This window comes from Catharus ustulatus, chromosome 3, assembly GCF_009819885.2.
Source record: "Catharus ustulatus isolate bCatUst1 chromosome 3, bCatUst1.pri.v2, whole genome shotgun sequence".
NCBI lineage: Eukaryota > Metazoa > Chordata > Aves > Passeriformes > Turdidae > Catharus > Catharus ustulatus.
In genome coordinates, this window is record NC_046223.1 from 44,205,091 (window position 1) to 44,223,929 (window position 18,839).

At 43.0% G+C, this 18,839-nt stretch overlaps 1 protein-coding gene across 4 annotated transcripts; it reads left to right on the plus strand.

The window, feature by feature from the left end:
- Positions 1-30: 30 nt before the first annotated feature.
- On the plus strand, positions 31-18,517 carry TAF5L (TATA-box binding protein associated factor 5 like). 4 transcript variants are annotated; one of them, XM_033055148.2, is made up of 5 exons: positions 31-75; positions 4,126-4,270; positions 8,144-8,248; positions 10,928-11,652; positions 16,574-18,517. In XM_033055148.2, the coding sequence occupies exons 2-5, from the start codon at positions 4,129-4,131 to the stop codon at positions 17,369-17,371; spliced, it is 1,770 nt and encodes a 589-aa protein (XP_032911039.1). In that variant the 5' UTR covers positions 31-75; positions 4,126-4,128; the 3' UTR covers positions 17,372-18,517. The 4 variants fall into 4 exon arrangements, with proteins under 4 accessions (XP_032911039.1, XP_032911036.1, XP_032911037.1 ...); XM_033055145.1 differs by lacking the exon at positions 31-75 and adding an exon at positions 485-675; XM_033055146.2 differs by lacking the exon at positions 31-75 and adding an exon at positions 583-807.
- Positions 18,518-18,839: the final 322 nt, after the last annotated feature.

Sequence of the window (18,839 nt, forward strand, 5' to 3'; positions counted from 1 at the left end):
GGCGCAGTGACAGCGCCCCCCGGCCGCGCCGGCCCCCGCCTGCCTCCCGCCGCCTCCCGCCGCCTGCGATGCTCAGTGAGTGAGGACCGGCCCGGGGCCGCGGCCCGGGGCCCGAACGGGGGGCGCGGGGGGCGAGGCCGGTGGCGGGAGCGGGGCCCGGGCGTCCCGCGGGCCGCCTCGTGGCGAAGGCCCGCAGGCCTGGCCTGGCCGGCGGCTCCCGGGAGGCCGGCGCGGGCACCTCGGGCACGGGCGCGGCCCTGGGGCAGCCCCGGCTGCGGACGGGGCCGGGCGCGTGCCCTGCGCCCAGAGGTCGCGGGGGGGGCCTCTGCTCGTGATAGATATCCTTCTTTCCCTTGGAAAGTGCGTGGGTTTAATGAGCGTCTTCTTATCGCGCCATCTCTCTTCCCTTTTCTTTTTTTCCTCCTTTTTTTCCTCCTTTTTTTTTCTTTTTTTTTTTTTTTTTTTTTTTTTTGAATATTGACAGGAGAAGGCTTTAACTTTGGCGTCCCTTCAGCGAGCGCTCTTCGGCCCGCGGAGCAGCCCCAGGACGGGTGTGGGGCCCCGCAGGGCTCCCGGCCCTGGTGTCCCCCGGCAGGGCCCAAAAGCGAGCGGTGCCTGGTCCCGCGGCTCCGCTCGGCCCGGGAAGGGCCCACGGGTGGCGGAGCTGCAGCCGAGGTGGTGTGAAGTGGGCTGGAGGAAAGCGGGTCCCGCAGAGGACATCGGTGAAGCGCTGCTTGGCACCGCCTTGGGGCCGCGGGGGGGTAGGGGGGAAACAATGTGGAATTGGCAAAGCGTCATTCGTGGATGGTGAGCCAGATCTCGGTCCAAATGCAAATGGATTCATGCTCTTTTAAAATCACAGCTGTTCCCTCTCTGCCTCTTCACACGAATGCCGTTGCTCAGGCAAAAGCCTTCTCCGTAATTTCTGCTTTCCTATTTTGCGCCACCATTCTCTCCAAGTCAACTTGTCATGTTTACTTGCCTGTGAATTTCAGCTGCTGCATGTGCCACATCCCCTGGCTCTGAGTTTATGGTTATATTAATATCAGTTTGTCCTTATCTCATTTATTCTGAAATTTTGTAAATTTCAGATTATCTTAATTTCATGAAATTAAAAATTGAGGCCTATTACTGTTGGTAGGCCTCAGATTTCACCTGTGGTGATAAAGGATAAAAGATTTTTTGCTGCTCACAATTGAGGCCTGAGACAGAGTTCTTATTAGAGAATATTCAAAAGATGCTTTTGTTTTATGCTTTTATCGGTTTGGGGGTTAGGTGTTGTTTAACTTAGCTATCTGATGCTCACAGGTCTTTCCTCAGTCTGTTGGAAGAAAGAGACTGCTGTCCCAGTGTCAGGACAGGAATACTGAGTCTTTAAAAGCAGTGTATCCAGTGCTACTTTTTAAGCTCTTTCTAGTATGTCTGTATTGGGATTATTTCAAGGCTGTGGAATCTGCCTAAACCTGTACCTGAAACGTAGCATAGGCGGGAAATTAATTTCCTTGGCCCAGTGCTTAGTTCACAACTAATTTCCAGCTTTTCCAGGAAGGAGGAATTTGTGATGTGTTTTGTGTTATTAGCCTGTGCTCTGATTTTTTTTTTTTCAGTGGTTTTGATTCCTCACAAAAAAATTACCTTAACCTTTTTACAGTGCTCCAGTTTGGAACACTGCAGAAGATGCTGCATTGTAGCTCTGCATTCTCACAATGTGATCTTTCCTCTCTCTCTCTCCCTCTCTCTCCCTCTCTCTCCCTCTCTCTCCCTCTCTCTCCCTCTCTCTCCCTCTCTCTCCCTCTCTCTCCCTCTCTCTCCCTCTCTCTCCCTCTCTCTCTCCTTCCTTATGTGTTCTGCTTATCAGTAAAATTAGTTAACAGCATTAGTGTTTATTATTCTTTTTGTCTGTTCAAGGAGAATGAGACAGTTGGGACTTCTGAACAATTGTTTCGAGCTTTATGCATTTCGTGGACAGGGTACTTCATATCCTTTCAGTTTGATGCATATTTTGCAGATTATCTTCAGTTGTGAGAGCTAGAGTCTTAAGATTAAGAGTTAATAGAAAGTTAAAAATGGCAGGCTTGTCCTTTTATGCCTTTAAATTCTGCATCATTGACCTGTTATGAATTGGCGTAGCTTGAACCAGGCTGAAGGCATTTTGGGAGGCCCTGTTTATTTTATGATACACTCTAATTTTGATAAATAAAGGCAAAGTGAAGGAAGAAGCAAAGACCTGAAATAAGAGTATGGGTGACAGTGGGTCTGATGCCAGTGGGTGTTTCTTGGTGAAGATGCATGTCCTTACGATAGTTCCTGTTGTGTCACCTGGGAGTAAGGAAAAAAATCTCCTTGAGATACTGCTGCTAGCATTCCCTCTGTGGCTGCAGGGGGGCCTACGTAGGAGAGCAAGAAACTGTGTAGATGGCATAAATGCCTGAGTGTGGACCTGGGCAAATCACTTGCACATGAGTCCGTGCTGCTGTCTGAAATGCAGAATCGTAACAAATATATTGTAGCTTAGTTAAAGGTGTTTTTTTGGAGGGTGCTAACTTGCTGGTCCATCCTTGTGTCCACTCTTGTCTTGATAAGAGTTCTGTCTTTCCTACAGTTTACTGCAGCAGAAGTGTGACACTTGAGACAGTGTCTCAGCCATAGCTTATTTAATTGCAGGGAAGATGAAAAAGAGGTTTGCTTTTGGAGTGAAAAAAGGTGTTGAAAATTTTTTGGTTTAGTGAGTCTATCTGGAAGTGCTTTGAAAACTCCCATCTGTTGATGCTCCTTCCCTACCCTCAACAGTTATTTAACCTGTGGGAACAAATGGGAGTATTTTTAAGGTTTTCACCCAAGCATGTGGGTTTGCAATTCCATGAATCTGTTGGAAGTGAATTGTTGCTGAAACCTTGCATCCTCATCCACTTGTGCTGAACTTCACAAAAAGGGCTATTGTTCTAACAAGTGGAATAAACACTAAAGTGTGCATGGGTATTGGAAAAAACTAATTTGTAATAATATTTTTAAAGCTGTCCTTTTGGTAGAAATGATGGTTCTTGCAAAGGCAGGAAGGGCATCCTTGTCTCTCTCAGAGAAGTTGTGCTTCATCAGATTTAGCTGCTCAAACCAGGAAGCACTAGCACTCAGGAAACATGTCATTAGTAGTGGAGCTGTAAGGTGTTGAACTATCTCCAGGCAGGCTTTACCTGCTCTTGTAATAGGAAAAAAAAACCACTGTGGCTTAATTCTGCTTTATTTAAAGACTGTTAGGTTATCTAAACTTTTGTAAAAAATTGGTGGGTGTTGTGAAGGATTGGTGCAGTCAGCGACAACCCAAATGCATTCATCTTACTGAGAGTCCTTTATTGCAAGCCAGAGGCTAAAAGATAGCATTGGGCTCATTTTGATTTTGAGGTACTTCCATGTGGGGTTTGTGAGGATGGCTTCCTAAATGTATATAAAAAAAACCTTCAAAGGATTAGTTTTGTTTCAAAGTTTTGTAGGAGGGAAGCCTGGATAGGTCAAGACAGGTGACAAAGACAGCTTTTAATTTCCCTCTTTTTTTTCCTGGGGACCTATCTGGGTGAAGTGCCAGGAGTCTGACTCTAGCCTTTTAAGTTCAGCCAATAAGCTATTGCTTCTCAGACTCCCCAAATAGATTTGCTATATAAAGCATTATCTTTCCAAAATTTCCATCTTTGTGTGTTAATTTCTCATTCCACTGAATCTTCTGGAGGTTTTTTTTGTTGTTGTTTGGTCAAGCAGAGGAACCAGAAGATGACTGAAGATTATTCAAATTGCTACTGTCAAAACTCAGGGAGGAGAGACATTCCCTTTTTATGAGTTGTTTTAAACAAAAATGCTTCAGTTCACCACTGCAGTTTTAGTTCAGAATCTTCAAAACTATTTTTGATTCCTCTCTGAAATTAGGCTAATTAGGCAGCAAAATATCTTCAGGGGTCTACAAAATGTCTAGTTAGGCCATAGTACTGAGAGGCAAATCCCTGAAGGTTCTGTTTCATACTTCAGCAATACAAAAAATAGAGAGATGTTTGTTTTCTACCAGTATTAATGCAGCTACAATCTAAGTTGATCTCAGCTTAGCCTGTAAGTCTCATCACCTCTCTCTTTTCTTTTGAGGTCATGAAACGCGTACGCACAGAACAGATTCAGATGGCAGTGTCCTGCTACCTCAAGCGCCGTCAGTATGTGGACTCAGAAGGTCCCCTAAAACAAGGGCTGAGGCTGTGTCAGACTGCTGAAGAGATGGCAGCTAATCTCACAGGTAATCCTATCGTATTTTCCATGACTACTTGGCACAGGTGTGAGCATGTGCTGGCAACTGTATGAATTTGGCTGCACATATGGACATTTCTCCTTTTGAAATTAAGAAATTTCTCACTGTTAAGTTTATGTGAATGATGAACTTCTGAAGAATGAAAATGTGGGTGGAAGGTGATATTCATAGTCAATGAAGCATCAGGCTGAGCTACCATGTGAGGGTAATGGAAAATGCATGTTTTATTCCAAATAACGTAAAGTCTGGTGGGTACTGGTGCTTTGGAATGGAGGGGAGAAGAACCTAGATGAGAAAGGAAGTAAAAGCAGGAAATTCTGTTGTACCTTTGTACTCCAGCAGAGTTATATCATGTGAAATTAAAGTGATAAGGCTGTGTCTTTTTCTGGGATAGTCAGCTTTGTAGTTATGAGAAGTCTGCTCTGTCATTTGGGGAAAAAGCCCAAAATGTTCGGTGGATGAGACAAGGTACACAGGGAGATAAACTTTCCTCTCTTTCTTAAGGACTTTTGAATCCTTCCATGCTACTTGCTTTCCAAATTGTGTCTGTGACAGTTTTCATTATAATTACTATTTTTGTTTCAACAAATTCTGCTGCTGCTTGAGCACATATTAAGCACAAGTATTGGAAGGATAAAAGCTATGTGGACATTATAGACATTCAATTTACTTGTAAAAGTAATAGAAAATACTGGGCTGACATTTTGGGTAGAAAAGCAAGGAGGAATTTTTTTCTGTCAATGAAACTGCTTAGATTATGATGTATCTCAGACAAAGGGGAGTAATGAAGTTACTTGTAATATGACTTGATTTGACAAAATATTAGTAGCTATATAACTGTTTGTGGCTAAATAAGACTGGATGCAGGAACAGATTTTCCACTTTTAGAGTATTTTAGCATAGTTAGCCATCCAAAGATGAGTGACCTGTAGGTGAATATCCAGGAGGACTCCCTCAGTGGCCTGGAGGAAACTGAACTAGCTATCAGAAGTTTATTGCAGTCCCTGAAAAAGTGCTGGGGAAGATGGGGAAAGAATGAAACCAAAGTTAACTGCTTAAACTGAATTGTTTTTCAGTGGGAGATTTTATGTGAGAAGTGGGTAGAAAGGTCAATGTCAAAACATGCTCAGAAAGTGATACCAGCTGTACGAGGAGGACACAGAAGTGTCTGAAGTAGTGGAGATGAGCTGGATTACAAGCCCTTGCATGAGCACATGGCCTCATGCAGAAAAAAAAAATATTTCAATAAAGAGTGTGAATGAGTGTGTGTTTGGGTTTTGTCTTTTTTACTGATCTTCTACCAAATGTTATTACTAAATTTCATGTTAGTCTGTATTCTCTTGCCAGTGCACAGGTTTTGTGGATGGTCATTGAGAATTTAGTCATTAGTTTTCATTAGAACTGAAAATGGGCTGCTCTCATGTTCAGCTGCTTACTACTTCTTGTCAAACATGCTTGCAGTGTACTGTCAGTGTGCATGCTGCAGTTCCATCAATGACTGCTAAAAAAGCAAACCCAAGCTTGTTACTTAATCTGACAACAGATGCTGAAAATACTTTCTGCTGCAGTCATCTTAGTTTTCCAAACTGAGTAAAAACTGAGCAGATTGTAAAGCCTGCAGTGCTGTATTTTTGGGAAAGTGATCAAATGTGATTTTCTGAAGCTGTTTTTACTTTTTCCTTAGCAAAGCTCACCTTGTTTTTTATGTTCAGTTCTTTCGTTTGACTTTTTAATTAACTAGCCTGTGTGAATGGGAGACTTGGAGGGGACTTCAGAAGATAATCTGATCCAACCTTTCCCAGATGATATTATCTAGGATTCTGTCTGATTATATCTGCAGTAAAATACAGCAGAGAGCTTCCTTGTAATTATCCCATATTTCTCTAGGAAACAAGAGCAATGTCTGATGACAGAGTGAGTGACCAAGGAACAGGTTCCTATAATACTGCCCATAGCACTGTTAGCACGTATGACTGGCTGAAATAATGTACATCAGAGCATGAACAAGGTGGCAGGCCATTCCTATTCCTGCAGGAATGAGACCACCAGATCTCTGTGAAGAGTTGACTGTTAGATGTAATCCTGTAATAGCATAATAGACAGGCCTTCATATTTCTGTATTTCTTTGCTTTTACAAAGAGTTGTATGGGTGACATTGGAAACTGTCACTAAGTATTCTTGCCTTACTACGTGTGCATACATGCAGTTTGCTTTCTCGTGCTGGATATTGATTGTATTCAATTTTACATCCAAATAGCAGAGTTTTTTACTTTGGCTGTTGAGTAGTTCCAGTATGTGAGCCGGGAATTCTTACCATCTTTGAGTTTCTGATGCAGCCAGGCTGTAGAAAGCTCAGCGTAGCTGTGCCTTTCAGCAAGTTATATTTGTTTATATCTAAACTGATTTAATAGATGATATCATGTTGGTGCTGGAATCTGGTTTTGGTTTTGTTTGATTTTTTTTTTTCCCTCCAAGAGAGGATGATGAGCTCAGCCTATCTCCGTTTCAAAAGCTGAATTCAGCTCCTTTGCAGACATACCTCCTGTATTTGCATAAGCTGAAGGAAGGTAAACCTGTGTTTTACCAGAGAGCAAGGAATGGGGGAAGAACAGTGACAGGCTGCCTGTGTATACCGTGTGCCGATCTCTTTCTAATTAGAGGCATTGAGATGAGCTGGAGGCTGGCCTATCTCTCTTTAGTGTGTGAACATTTGATAATGTTGTTTATAGACTTCCAGGGCTGTCAGACTTGTGCCTCTGTGCACGAGCCAAATGCTGGAACAAAAAGCCCCCCAGCCAATCAGGAGCAGAAAGGCGGAGGATGGAAAGTGATGCAGGCAGGGCAAGGGAGACTGAAATAGATTGAAGTGAAAGTAATAAAATCAGGGGGTTTGGAGGGGACGAGAGTTATGATTTGAAAAAAAAATAAATTGAAAGGAAAATAGTGAAACTCCTTGCCCTCTTGTGCTCTATTTAGAGCAGCAGAACTTGACTTTCTAAACGCTGGTATTTGCATGTGCTTGGGGTTTCTTGATGCGTGTCTGTAAACTTGCACAAGGTCTCCTGCAGATTCCAGGCTGTTAGCAGAACAGCAAAGGTTTGGTGCCAGAGAAGGAGAAACCAATGCCCTTTGTAAACAGTTCAGAACCACTTTTTCCAGAATCTGGTTCTGATAAACAGTTTAACACAGTCTGATGAGACCGTAACAACTGGGTTTGTGGTAGTTGCCAGCTACCCCTTAACCTAAAATCCTCAGGGAGGAGGGCACATTTTGGTTAAAAATTACTAAGTGTTTGCTTAGAGATTCAGTGTTTTCTCCGCCACCTCTGTGAGACTTAATAAATGGTAATGATTATAATTTGTTGTAAATTGTAATGACTGGGACAAGAAATTTGAGAATCTGAAGTAGTGTCTCTTTAGACCTGTTCATTATGGTTGGGGGAGACTCACTGAAAAATAAACTATATTTTGGAGAAAATTGTATGTTGCTTTATCTTTTCTGACTGTAAAGTTGTAAAACCAGAGTTGTAAAACTTCTAAGGAATCTGTGATGGTTGTTACTCTGAATTTCTTGGGAATTTAAGGTTGTGTTTGAGAACTTGAAAATGTGTTCTGGGTGGAGGAGGTAAGTTGCTAAGACTTCTAGGGTGGGTTTTGGATTTCAGTGTATTTTCTCACTCATGATCTGTCTAGGCGATTAATGCCATGTTTAGATGCTTTGGACTATGTCATATCTGGATGATTTGAAGATGAAATGTTATCTGAGTGGATGCATGCCTTGGATTTTGAGAAACCTTGTTTTCAGACACACATGTAAAAATCCTTGAATCCTCATGTCAGTTTTGCTTTTTTTATTTCACAGTCCAATCTGAGTCTGGTTGTGCCAACGTCGTGTCTGCAGCTCCCTGCCTGGCAGAGCCACAGCAATATGAAGTACAGTTTGGACGATTACGTAATTTTCTGACAGGTAAATCAGGAAGCAAGGAAGAAGAAAGTAGCTGACTTCTTTTGTCATTTCAATGAGTAAAGGATGATATAATAGAATTCAAAATCATGTCTCTAACAATGTTTTGATATTTCAGTAAAAATAGAAATATTTAATTTTTCTTTTTTTGGTTGGTTTCTGTGTGCTGAATAGCTTTGAGTTTTGTAGATGGCTGGCTCTTTACCCTTTCTTATTCAAACATTCGGCCTTTGTCTTGTAGAGAATACCATATTTACACAGGACAGGAAGGAAAATTAGTGTTTGATGTGAAAGGCAGATAACTGAGAAATTACTCTAGTTCTCTGTTGTCTCTTAAGGTTTTTAATTTTATCCATAATTGACTTGTTTTTATGATGGTCTGGATTTTTAAGGGAGAATCTGTTCCCGTAAATTTATCTGTACTGGCTTTGAGACTGGAGCAATACAGTGAAGTAAAAAAATTCTTACTTCATAATTATTTTTTTTCTTTTTATAATTATTTGATAATTTTTTTAGAAAGGTACTCCTGGGAATGTCCTTGTTTCTTCTGTAAGTCCCCAACATGGGAAGAAGAAAGCAGATAGAATGTTAAAAGAGCAGTACCAAGTAAAGTGAAGTTGTCACAAGCAACATTTGTCTAGTGTAGGGATTTGATCCCAGTGTGCATAACATCGGGATTGTTATTTCTGATAGTTTTAGAAGGAAAGGGGGCAGGAAGGCAAAGGCAGAAAATAATTGAATTCTTGAAGCCTTGCCACCTACAGCAGTTCAATACCTTTGCACTTTACTATTTGAATTAAATCCTTATGGTTTAATGGATTTTTAGAAGTATGATAGCTCTATTCAGTACTTGGTGAAGTGCTTGCTTAATGCTTGATGAAGTGTGAGGTTTTGGTGTTCAGTTTGACTGCTTTCATGTTTTTTACCCCTCTTGCTCTAGTTTGGTATCTTATACACATGAACTACCTCTGTTTGTTCAAGGGAGTAGCTTGCTAACCAGCTGCAAGGCACAGCAGGCCACTTCCATTTCTGTGATGCCTGCCTCACTGAGGAGTAGGCAGGAGATTAGTGACATGGATTAACTTAACTAACTAGTCCCTAGTTCAACCACCTGCTCAAAGTGGGGCAGGATGGGTGTTTGATCAGGTTGCTCAGAGCCCTTTCCAGTCAGGTTTAGAAAATCAAACACTCTGGAGATTGCTGTGCATCTCTGGGGCTCTGCTGTAATTGAGTGAGTATTTCCCTTGCAGTAGCTTGCCTATTGTCCTTCCACAGAGCACCTCTGAGAAGAGGCTGGCTCCTTTTCCTGTACAGTGTCCCACTGGGTAATGAAGGCAAGCAGTTGAGTATCCCCTTATTCTTCAGGCTAGACAGACCCAACTCCTATACCTTCTCCATAGGTTCCTAGGGAACATTTTCTTTGTTCCTCTTTCTGCCGACTTCCCATCTCTTCCCTTTTTCCCCTACTGCAAAGTGAGGTCCTTCCTCTTGTTTCGTATTTGGACTAGTGCACCTGGAGGAAAAAAAAGACCTACTGACTGCTTAAGCTTTTGTTACATGCAGACCACTGTTTTCACTGGCTTTGGCCCAGTTTCAGCGGTTCAGGAAGGAGAGTGATGCTCAAGTATGCAAATACGTATGTATACACTGCACACCACACATGCTGTAGCTACTCCTGTAGAAATGAGAGAGAGGCACAGTATGAGGAAAAAGTGAGAGAAGGTCTGGAAGAGTGCTCAGCACAAAGGAAAAATAACCTAATGGAAGGGGAGAAAGAGAATGTGCATTGGTGAGTGGCAGGAGGGAAGAGCATGTTGAAAAACAGCAATGCTTTTTCATTTTGAGGATCAGCAAATGTTTGAGGATCAGCAGTGCCTATTTGTTTTCCAGTAATTTGGACCATTTGGGCCTGTGGTAGTAACTCATTGTGGCCCTGTTTGTTGCTATGGTGTTGGCAGGGCTCCACTCCTCACAGCTCCTTGCAGCTGGCAAAGAGCCCCAGAGAAGCTGGGGAAGGAGGGGTGGAGCTGTTGCACAGATCAGCCTCTGCAAGGTACAGCACAGCCTAATCGGGGTTTGTTACACTGTGTACTAGGAATTACTGCTGGGATTTGCCTTGGCAGAGAGAAAAAAGCATGTAATTGAGCAGGCACAGAAATAAAACAAGAGCACAGCATCGTGCAGTACATTTTGGAAACTGTAGCTTCCCTTCCCCTAAAGACAAATGAGTTCCAAAGCACCAGACTCACGTTTTACTGAAACTGAGGGGAAAAAAAGCAACCAAAGCTCAGGCCAGGCAAGCTAGGTAAATAATTTTGGCTTAAACACTTAAAATATTCTTTTAAATATAATTAATACATTTTAAAGTTCATTTATCACAGTAAAAGGGTACAAAGGACATACTTTCATGTATTCTATGAGGTGGTGTATTATTAGCTGTCCCACACCTGAGAAGGGTTTTGAAATCTCTGCATTTTTTTCTGACACTGATGCGGCAATCTCTGTTGTACCTCCTTTGGGTGACAGAAGAGGTGTGCGTAGATGTGCCAACAAATGCCTCTTTTTGCTTGCTCTCCAGTGTCACTGTCAAGGCTTTTTCAATAGTCATCCTTGCTCTATTTTATTCCCAGTAGGAAGTGGATTGAGCAGTCATTCAAAGTTTGTTGTTGTTTTTTTATATAGATTCAGATTCTCAGCACAGCCATGAAGTGATGCCTCTTCTATATCCCCTCTTCGTCTACCTCCATCTGAACATGGTCCAGAATGGCCTAAAAAGCACAGTGGACAGTTTTTACAGCCGCTTCCATGGCATGTTCTTGCAGAATGCCAGCCAGAAGGATATCATTGAACAGTTGCAGACTACCATGACTATTCAAGATATCCTGTCCAACTTGAAGCTCCGGGCTTTTCTGGACAACAAATACGTCATCCGCCTTCAAGAGGACAGCTACAACTACCTTCTTCGCTACCTCCAAAGTGACAACAACAACGCCCTGTGCAAAGTCCTGACCTTGCACATTCACCTGGATGTGCAGCCTGCCAAGAGGACTGACTACCAGCTCTATGCTGGTGGGAGCTCCTCACGCAACGAGAGCAACGGCCTGGAACCCAGCGACGTGCCAGCTTCCATTCTGCAGAATGAGGCAGCGCTGGATTTACTGCAGGACAGCATTAAACGTGTCAAGGATGGGCCCCCTTCCTTAACCACCATCTGTTTCTATGCCTTCTATAACACAGAGCAGTTGCTGAACACTGCAGAGATTTCACCAAATAGCAAGCTACTCGCTGCTGGGTTCGATAATTCGTGTGTGAAGCTGTGGAGCCTGCGCTCCAGGAAGTTGAAATCTGAGCCCCACCTTGTTGATGTGTCCCGCATCCGTTTGGCTTGTGACATCCTGGATGAGGAGGTCTGGATACCCTTTTTTTTCCCCCTTCTTCCCTTTCTGCTGACCTGTTTTGAACATGATTGTTGAGTGTCTGGAAATGTCTTAGGGAACTCTGAGGCTATTGCACAACCTGTCTGCCTTGATGCACACATTTTATAACCTACTGTCATCCTTGTTCTTCCCTGCAGTGTTTGTAAACGCTAAACTGAGGCGCAGTCAGTCTGTGCTTAGGTCAGAGTTTGTTAGTCTTAGGTGTTGGTCCCCTTCCTCCAGCTGTCCTTGAACAGATGACAGTAGGCAGGCAATCCAGAAAGGTCAGGTGACTAGAGCAGGCTCCCTTCCCTGAGGAGCTTGGAGCCTTCTTTGGGATGGAAGATAATACAAGGCAATACAGGCAATGAAAACACAGTGCCAAATGAAAAGTAGAAGGAAAGTAGCTCAGAACACCCAGGCAGAAGGGTGGAGAGAAGGGTGGAGATACACGAAGAGGAAAATATAGACAAAGTAAGGAAAGAGCTGAAGAAGTCTGATCAGATGTGTATGTGCAAAACTGTTTCAGGTATCACCTTTATTTACCAGAGGTCAAGAGTTATGGAAAAATTGTCTCTGTTAAGGAGCCTGAAGAGTAGAAACTTCAGAGGCTTCCTACTCCAGAGTGCTGAAGACAAGGGCAGGGATGTATGTACTTTCGCTTCCCACATGCAATGCTAGATGGCATCTTCTACTTGACCTTTTTTTTTTTTTCTTTCTAGTCACACCCTTCCTCCTCTCTCCAAACAACTGCCGAAGTAGTGACTTGTATCTGGTTGGAGATCACAATTTTGTCTCTTCTGTTATTTATTCACTCTTCTCCTTAAAAAAAAAAAAACTTACTTGTTCTTGTGTTGAGTGTTTAGCAGGAGTGACACCCTTTTTTCCACTGTTTTTTTCTTCTGAAAAATACTTAGTGGCAAGGTTCTATTTATTTTGGAAGTGTGCCAGGAGCTTGGTGTATTCAGGGATCTGTGATCAGGGATTGCTTTGTTAAACAGCTTGGGCAAAGAGGCAGTATCAAGGTGAGACAGCACAGCAGCATGCTCACTGCTTCCCAGGTTAACCCTTTTTGCAGAGTGAGCAGGTAAGTGAGTCAGACTAGCCCAAAATGGAGCTATGGACTTGTTTTCATTATAATCTGCAAGTGTTCGTAGGGCATGTGACTGTGTATTGCCCATCATGGAAACCAAATGTCAGCAACCTGCAGCAGATGAGAATTTGACTGGTAAATCAGCAGGTCACCTTCTTTGGCTGTGGACTATGGAAAAGTGAGCAATTGCCAGGTTATCAGGAGTGTGTGTATTAGCTTTCTTTGGCATGTAGTCATAGACTTGTGTATTGTACATGCATTAGGAGATGGCAGTAGAATCCTGAATGCAAATGGCTTTTGGTGGCTATTTGATGTTTTGTGTACCCTGTAGTTTTTGTGCACAGGTCTAAAGCCAAAAACTGGTCAAAAAACATCACAAATCAAAGTCATCGTTGCTCCAAATAATTTCCACCACTGACAAAACAAATAGTGACCTGAGCAGGAGTTCAGAGTTGAGGGAGGATACCAATGCCAGCCTGAACACAAATTTGGTTACCAAATGCAAATGGAAGTCCCTTGACTACAAGGAAATAAATTAAGTTATCTGGGAGCCCTAAGTGAAATTACACGGGCACCCACAGCGTTGCAGGTGGGAACAGGCCAGCACTTGCTTTGCTGCCATGGGGGAGGAAGCCAAAGATACCGAGACCAAACCTCACTACCTTGACTGGACTGCAGATCAGTGTGAGCAGGGCTGTATTTCAGATTGTCACTGCAGCCTGATCAGTAGCAATTCACAGGGATAAAACTGATAAAAACTTTGGCAAAAAACAAAAGTTCTTAATGTGCTTTGACTTATTTCTGTGAGTTCTGTAGAATAACTTGTGAGGATGTTAAAATTTGGTTTGGTTGGTTTCTGTATTGCATAATTAGCTTTGGATAATGCTTTTAAATAGTAATGCATTAAATAAGTAGTCTTCAGCCTGGTTTTTTATTTTCTGCAAAGAAACAGATCCTTTTATGAAGTCATAAAGGCCTGAAGTCATGCTAGTTTCAGTGTATGTTGTTCAGGGTGGCACTAAAGCTACTCTGTTGGGTTTATTCTTCTTGTGAAGGGGTATGTATATGTATATAAATGAGATTGAGACTTAGCAAATGTGTTAGAACAAGAATTTTTTCCTAGTGCATGTGAAGCCTGTGTGTCATTAAGGTCAAAATCATCTTCTAGGTGCAGTTTTACTAAATTTTGCTCAGTGTGGTGCTGCAATGTACTTCACTAGTGTAGTCTTGCTTCTTGCAAATAAGAGAGGCTTATTATTTTGGGATACAGTAATTCTGTTTTCTTTATAGTACTATCTCACAAATGCCCCTTTATAGTCTCTCTTACTTTGAGTCCAGTATAAAAATGGAGTTTTGTAGCTGTACAAGTGCATGCATTGTCTGTCTCTTTGCAATTTTATCATGCTCATTGCTGGTACTCCATAAATTAACATCGGAAAATAATGCTCTGTTCCAAGCCACAATAGTGTCAGCCTTTAAATCCTGTGAAGACTAAGACTTGACCCCATTTAGCTCTGCTTCTAAGGTACTGTTTTTAAGTGGCCGTTGTCCTTCAAATGGTAGTGAGTGGGGATGATGCTGACACCGTGTTTGATGGCAGATGGGAGGGAATTCTGGAAGGAGCAGTAAAAAATGTCCTGCAAAGACAGGCATCCTTCCTCATTGTTCCCTGCTAGGGATCTCTGCTATAGGCAGATAAGAGATCTTCCCTTTTGACATCTTAAGAGCGCTGCAGGATGAGAGAGGTGATGACACCCAGAAAAACCTGGTTTTGTTTTTCTTTGAGACTATCGTTGTTGCTTTTTGAGGCTTGGTGGCTGGACTTGCAGCTGCCTTGCTAATCTGGTCAGCAGACTAACTTGGATGGGGAGGCAACTGAAAAATGTGGTGACTCAAAAGTGTTATAGATGTACTGTTTTCAGTGAGCTATGACAGGAGTGTGGAGTTGTGCTAAGTGAGTGTCAAACAGAAAGATAAGATTTGCTACCTGTGACCACATAGGAGTGTGGGTTTCAACGCTGCAAAAGGTGTTGTCAAATCTCCTGGTACTGTAATTCAAGGAGGGAAGAGGAGGTGCTTGCAGACAGTCCATGTAGCCTTGTATTTGAATCCACAAAATTAAGTACTTGGACTTGCAAAATTTGCAGAAACTGTAGTACAATACAGACAGCTTGAATGGGCTTCCACTAGTAACTTGTGAGGAATCTTATGGTCATAATTAAATAGTATAAAATGCGGCAGGTATCAGCCATTTGCCTTTTATGTGGTAACACAGCCTAGAGATGCTGTGGATTCCAGTGAGCCATGCTCTATCTGAGGCAGGAAAGCAATTTGAATAAGAATGGGGCTTTACATGCCAGAGCCTGCAGTTTCTCCCTGCCTCACCTCCATAGCAGAGATGAAGTTGGCTTCCAGCCGCATCATAAAGCTCCCATGGGCACTGACATGAAGAGAAGCAGCATTGCTAAATATGGCTTGCTGCCTACTACATAACATGCTGTTGAGATGGAGAAAGGCAAGGAGATAGCCAAGTCAGAGTTTGCTCACCTTCAGCATGAAATTTGAAACCACTGGAGGAGAAGCACTTGAGGGTTATCACTAAATCTGAAGCCAAACTGTCTGTGGGTCCTGAGGTCAGAGGGGTGGGAGATAGAGAGCTGCTTACAACACACACAACTTCTGCTGCTCTGACTTCTGATGGTTGTCAACAGTCCAGCAGCCCTGGGGAATTGGGTTTCCTCTCGGGGCAGGAAGTGCTCCTTCTGCAGGAAATGGGCCAGTTCAAGATGATAAATATTAAAGGGGCCCGCTCGCAAACAAAGATGTTGTGTTGAATTTGATGTGCAGAGATTGTCTGTGAATGGGTGTTACTGATTCAGTACTGAGGGAAAGTGTCTGCCTGACAGCCCTACGAAGGGTGGTCTCAAACTACTACACAGGTGCACCCTAAGCAAGGGTTATCTTGCACCATCAGTGAGACCCCAACCTGTCAGGCAAGGACATTCCTGTGTAGTCTGTAGCCTTAGAGTGTCAAGAGTTGCTACCTGAGCAGGCTTTTAGAGACTCTTACCTTCCATTGGGAGATTCCAGGGGCAGCATTTTTGTGATTGTTCATCTTCTCCTACGCCAAAATAGATACATTGACCTAAATAAGCTGCATATATTTGCTATTTTTGAAGGCTCTTCTTGGAGGGTGAGGATGTGAAACATCCTGATTTATTTTGCAGAGAGAAATAGATGTTAGAGCCTCACTGGGTTTCTGTTCACATGCAGGGTTGAGGAAAAATGTTAAGCAGACAGCTTGTCAAATATGCTTTGTCTTTCCATCTCCTGCCTTTTGTTTAAGACATCTGTGATTGTTTCCCTCTACTGTGAGATCCACCTCCAACAATGACAACACAGAAAGAGTAGATGCCAAGATCTGTTTTCAACATCTTAGCCACATGTTTTTAGTAGAGTGGATAGAGACTATGCATATGTTTTTAGCAAAAGGGAAAATGTCATTACATAGTTTTTTCCCCTCTGTGCCTGCAGTCTCAGGTTAAGATGCTGTCTGGAATGAGCATAAGGCTACCAAAATTAAAAATAATGCCTTTATAGAAAGTCTTATCTCACTATCTCTTTCAGAATTCACTTAGAGCAAATGCACCAGCAATGTTTGTGTCTCAGAGTTGCACAAATTGTGCCACATCTCAAGTAAATAATCTAACCCCTTCTGTATTAACACTATCCTGGTTTCCTCGTGGAGGTTTTTATATTTGTTGAATGGATAAACATGCTTTCTTTCCTTGTTTCTTTTTCTTCTTCATCTTCTTCCAGGAGGAAGAGGATGACAATGCAGGCACAGAAATGAAGATCCTGAGAGGACACTGTGGACCTGTGTATAGCACAAGGTTCCTTTCAGACAGTTCAGGACTCTTGTCTTGTTCTGAGGACATGTCCATCAGATACTGGGACCTCGGAAGTTTTACAAACACTGTGTTGTACCAAGGACATGCCTATCCTGTCTGGGATTTGGATATTAGCCCCTGCAGCCTGTACTTTGCCAGCGGCTCCCACGATCGCACTGCAAGGCTCTGGTCGTTTGATCGGACGTACCCGCTGCGAATATACGCGGGCCACTTGGCGGACGTGGACTGCATCAAGTTCCACCCAAATTCCAACTACTTAGCGACGGGCTCCACGGACAAAACTGTGCGCCTGTGGAGCACTCAGCAGGGCAACTCGGTGCGGCTTTTCACCGGGCACCGGGGCCCTGTGCTGGCACTCGCGTTTTCCCCCAACGGTAAGTACCTGGCATCGGCAGGCGAAGACCAGCGGCTGAAGCTGTGGGACTTAGCATCAGGAACTCTTTACAAAGAACTGAGGGGGCACACAGACAACATAACCAGCCTTACTTTCAGCCCTGACAGTAGTTTGATTGCTTCGGCGTCGATGGACAATTCAGTTCGGGTCTGGGACATTCGGAACACTTACTGCAACGCCCCTGCGGATGGGTCTTCCAGTGAACTGGTTGGTGTATATACCGGACAGATGAATAATGTACTGAGCGTACAGTTTATGGCCTGTAATCTTCTTCTAGTGACTGGAATTGCACAAGAAAATCAGGAACATTAATTTTGCTTTTTGTCTTAGGGAAGTGGGTGGGTGTCTTGAATGCCAGAGTCCATTGCAAGCTGAGATTACTGACTGTGAAACACTTCTCTTCCTCTGCCCCCTTGAAAGGCATGTTCAGAGTGATGCAAATGCTTTAAGATGTCACAAAAATGCCTGTGCTGTTGAACAGAATAAGGAAAAAAAAGGAGGATTGATGAAAATACATATGCATTCTAATTTTCTACTTGTAGGAATGGGAAAAAGGGGAGTAAATCCAGTAACTTGGGGAAACTGAAAGCCTGGCCCCGACAAGTGAAACTGCCAACCAGATAAGCTGGTGACCTGCACTTAAATATCTTTCATTGATTGATGGGCACATCTTACCTACTGTTAATTCGGCTTGAGTATGTGGAGAACTACTGGCCCAGTGGTTTTTGTTTTGTTTTGCTTTAGCTTTCCTGGTATTGCAGAGGACCAGCATTCTTAAGACTCTTCTATTAAAAGAACATTATGTATTTTCTACAGTGATAGTGGTCCTAAATATTTCAGCTCCCTGTAGAACTTCTGGAATATTTTGGGCTAAATAAGTAGAAAATACCCTTGTTCTTTTTTCAGTAAGGGCAAGGAAATCTGACCTCAGTTGGGGCCCATCTCTGCATTGTTGTTTGGGTTTGGTTCCTGGTACTAGCTGTGATTATGTGTATTTATGTTCCATTAATTAGGAAGTTTTCTGACTCTGGTTGCACTGTGTTTTGAGGATGAGAGGACAGTGGGGACAGAGTGGTGGCTTTAATGATAATGAACAACTTGCCTTGTCTGGAGGGAGGGCACCATAGAACGGAAAGGGCCAAGTTTGGACTCTTAATGCAAACAGGGCATGGCAACCCACCACTGCACCTCACAGAAAGATTTCCATAAATGGAAGTTAGCAGTCTAGGGAGAGGGTGATGAGGAGAAACACACAAAGTGACATGGGAAAAAATAGTATTACTAAATTATTGTGTGTACACAGAGGCAGCTCTGCCAGTGTTGGATTTTTCTCAAATGTTGCAATACCAGTTTCATGAACACTTTGTGAGATAAATCATCAGCATTTACAAGGATCTGCAGAAAAAGCACGTTCTAGTTTGTCATTCTGAGAGATTAAATATTTCTGCTTTCTGGAAAGAGTTATTTTGTATTTTGTTTTCTATTAAAAGCATTTAGTTTAAAAAGAAAAATAAAAATTGTTTGGTCCCTTTCTGGGAAGTTCACTCTGACTTGTGTGAGAAGAGGGCAGCAGCTTCCCCTACACTGCTTGAGCCAGACCCAACTTGGAGACAGAACCTGGTGGTCTCACTCACTTGGGTTTTGATGTCACCCTGCTTGCTTTCCACAGAGCTGATGGGACACGTCATAGAGTGGGATATTGGTACAGCTTTGTGGGTCAGCTGATACGTATGTGGAGGATCTCGGTACCCCCTGAGGTTAACACTGTACATCAGAAGGC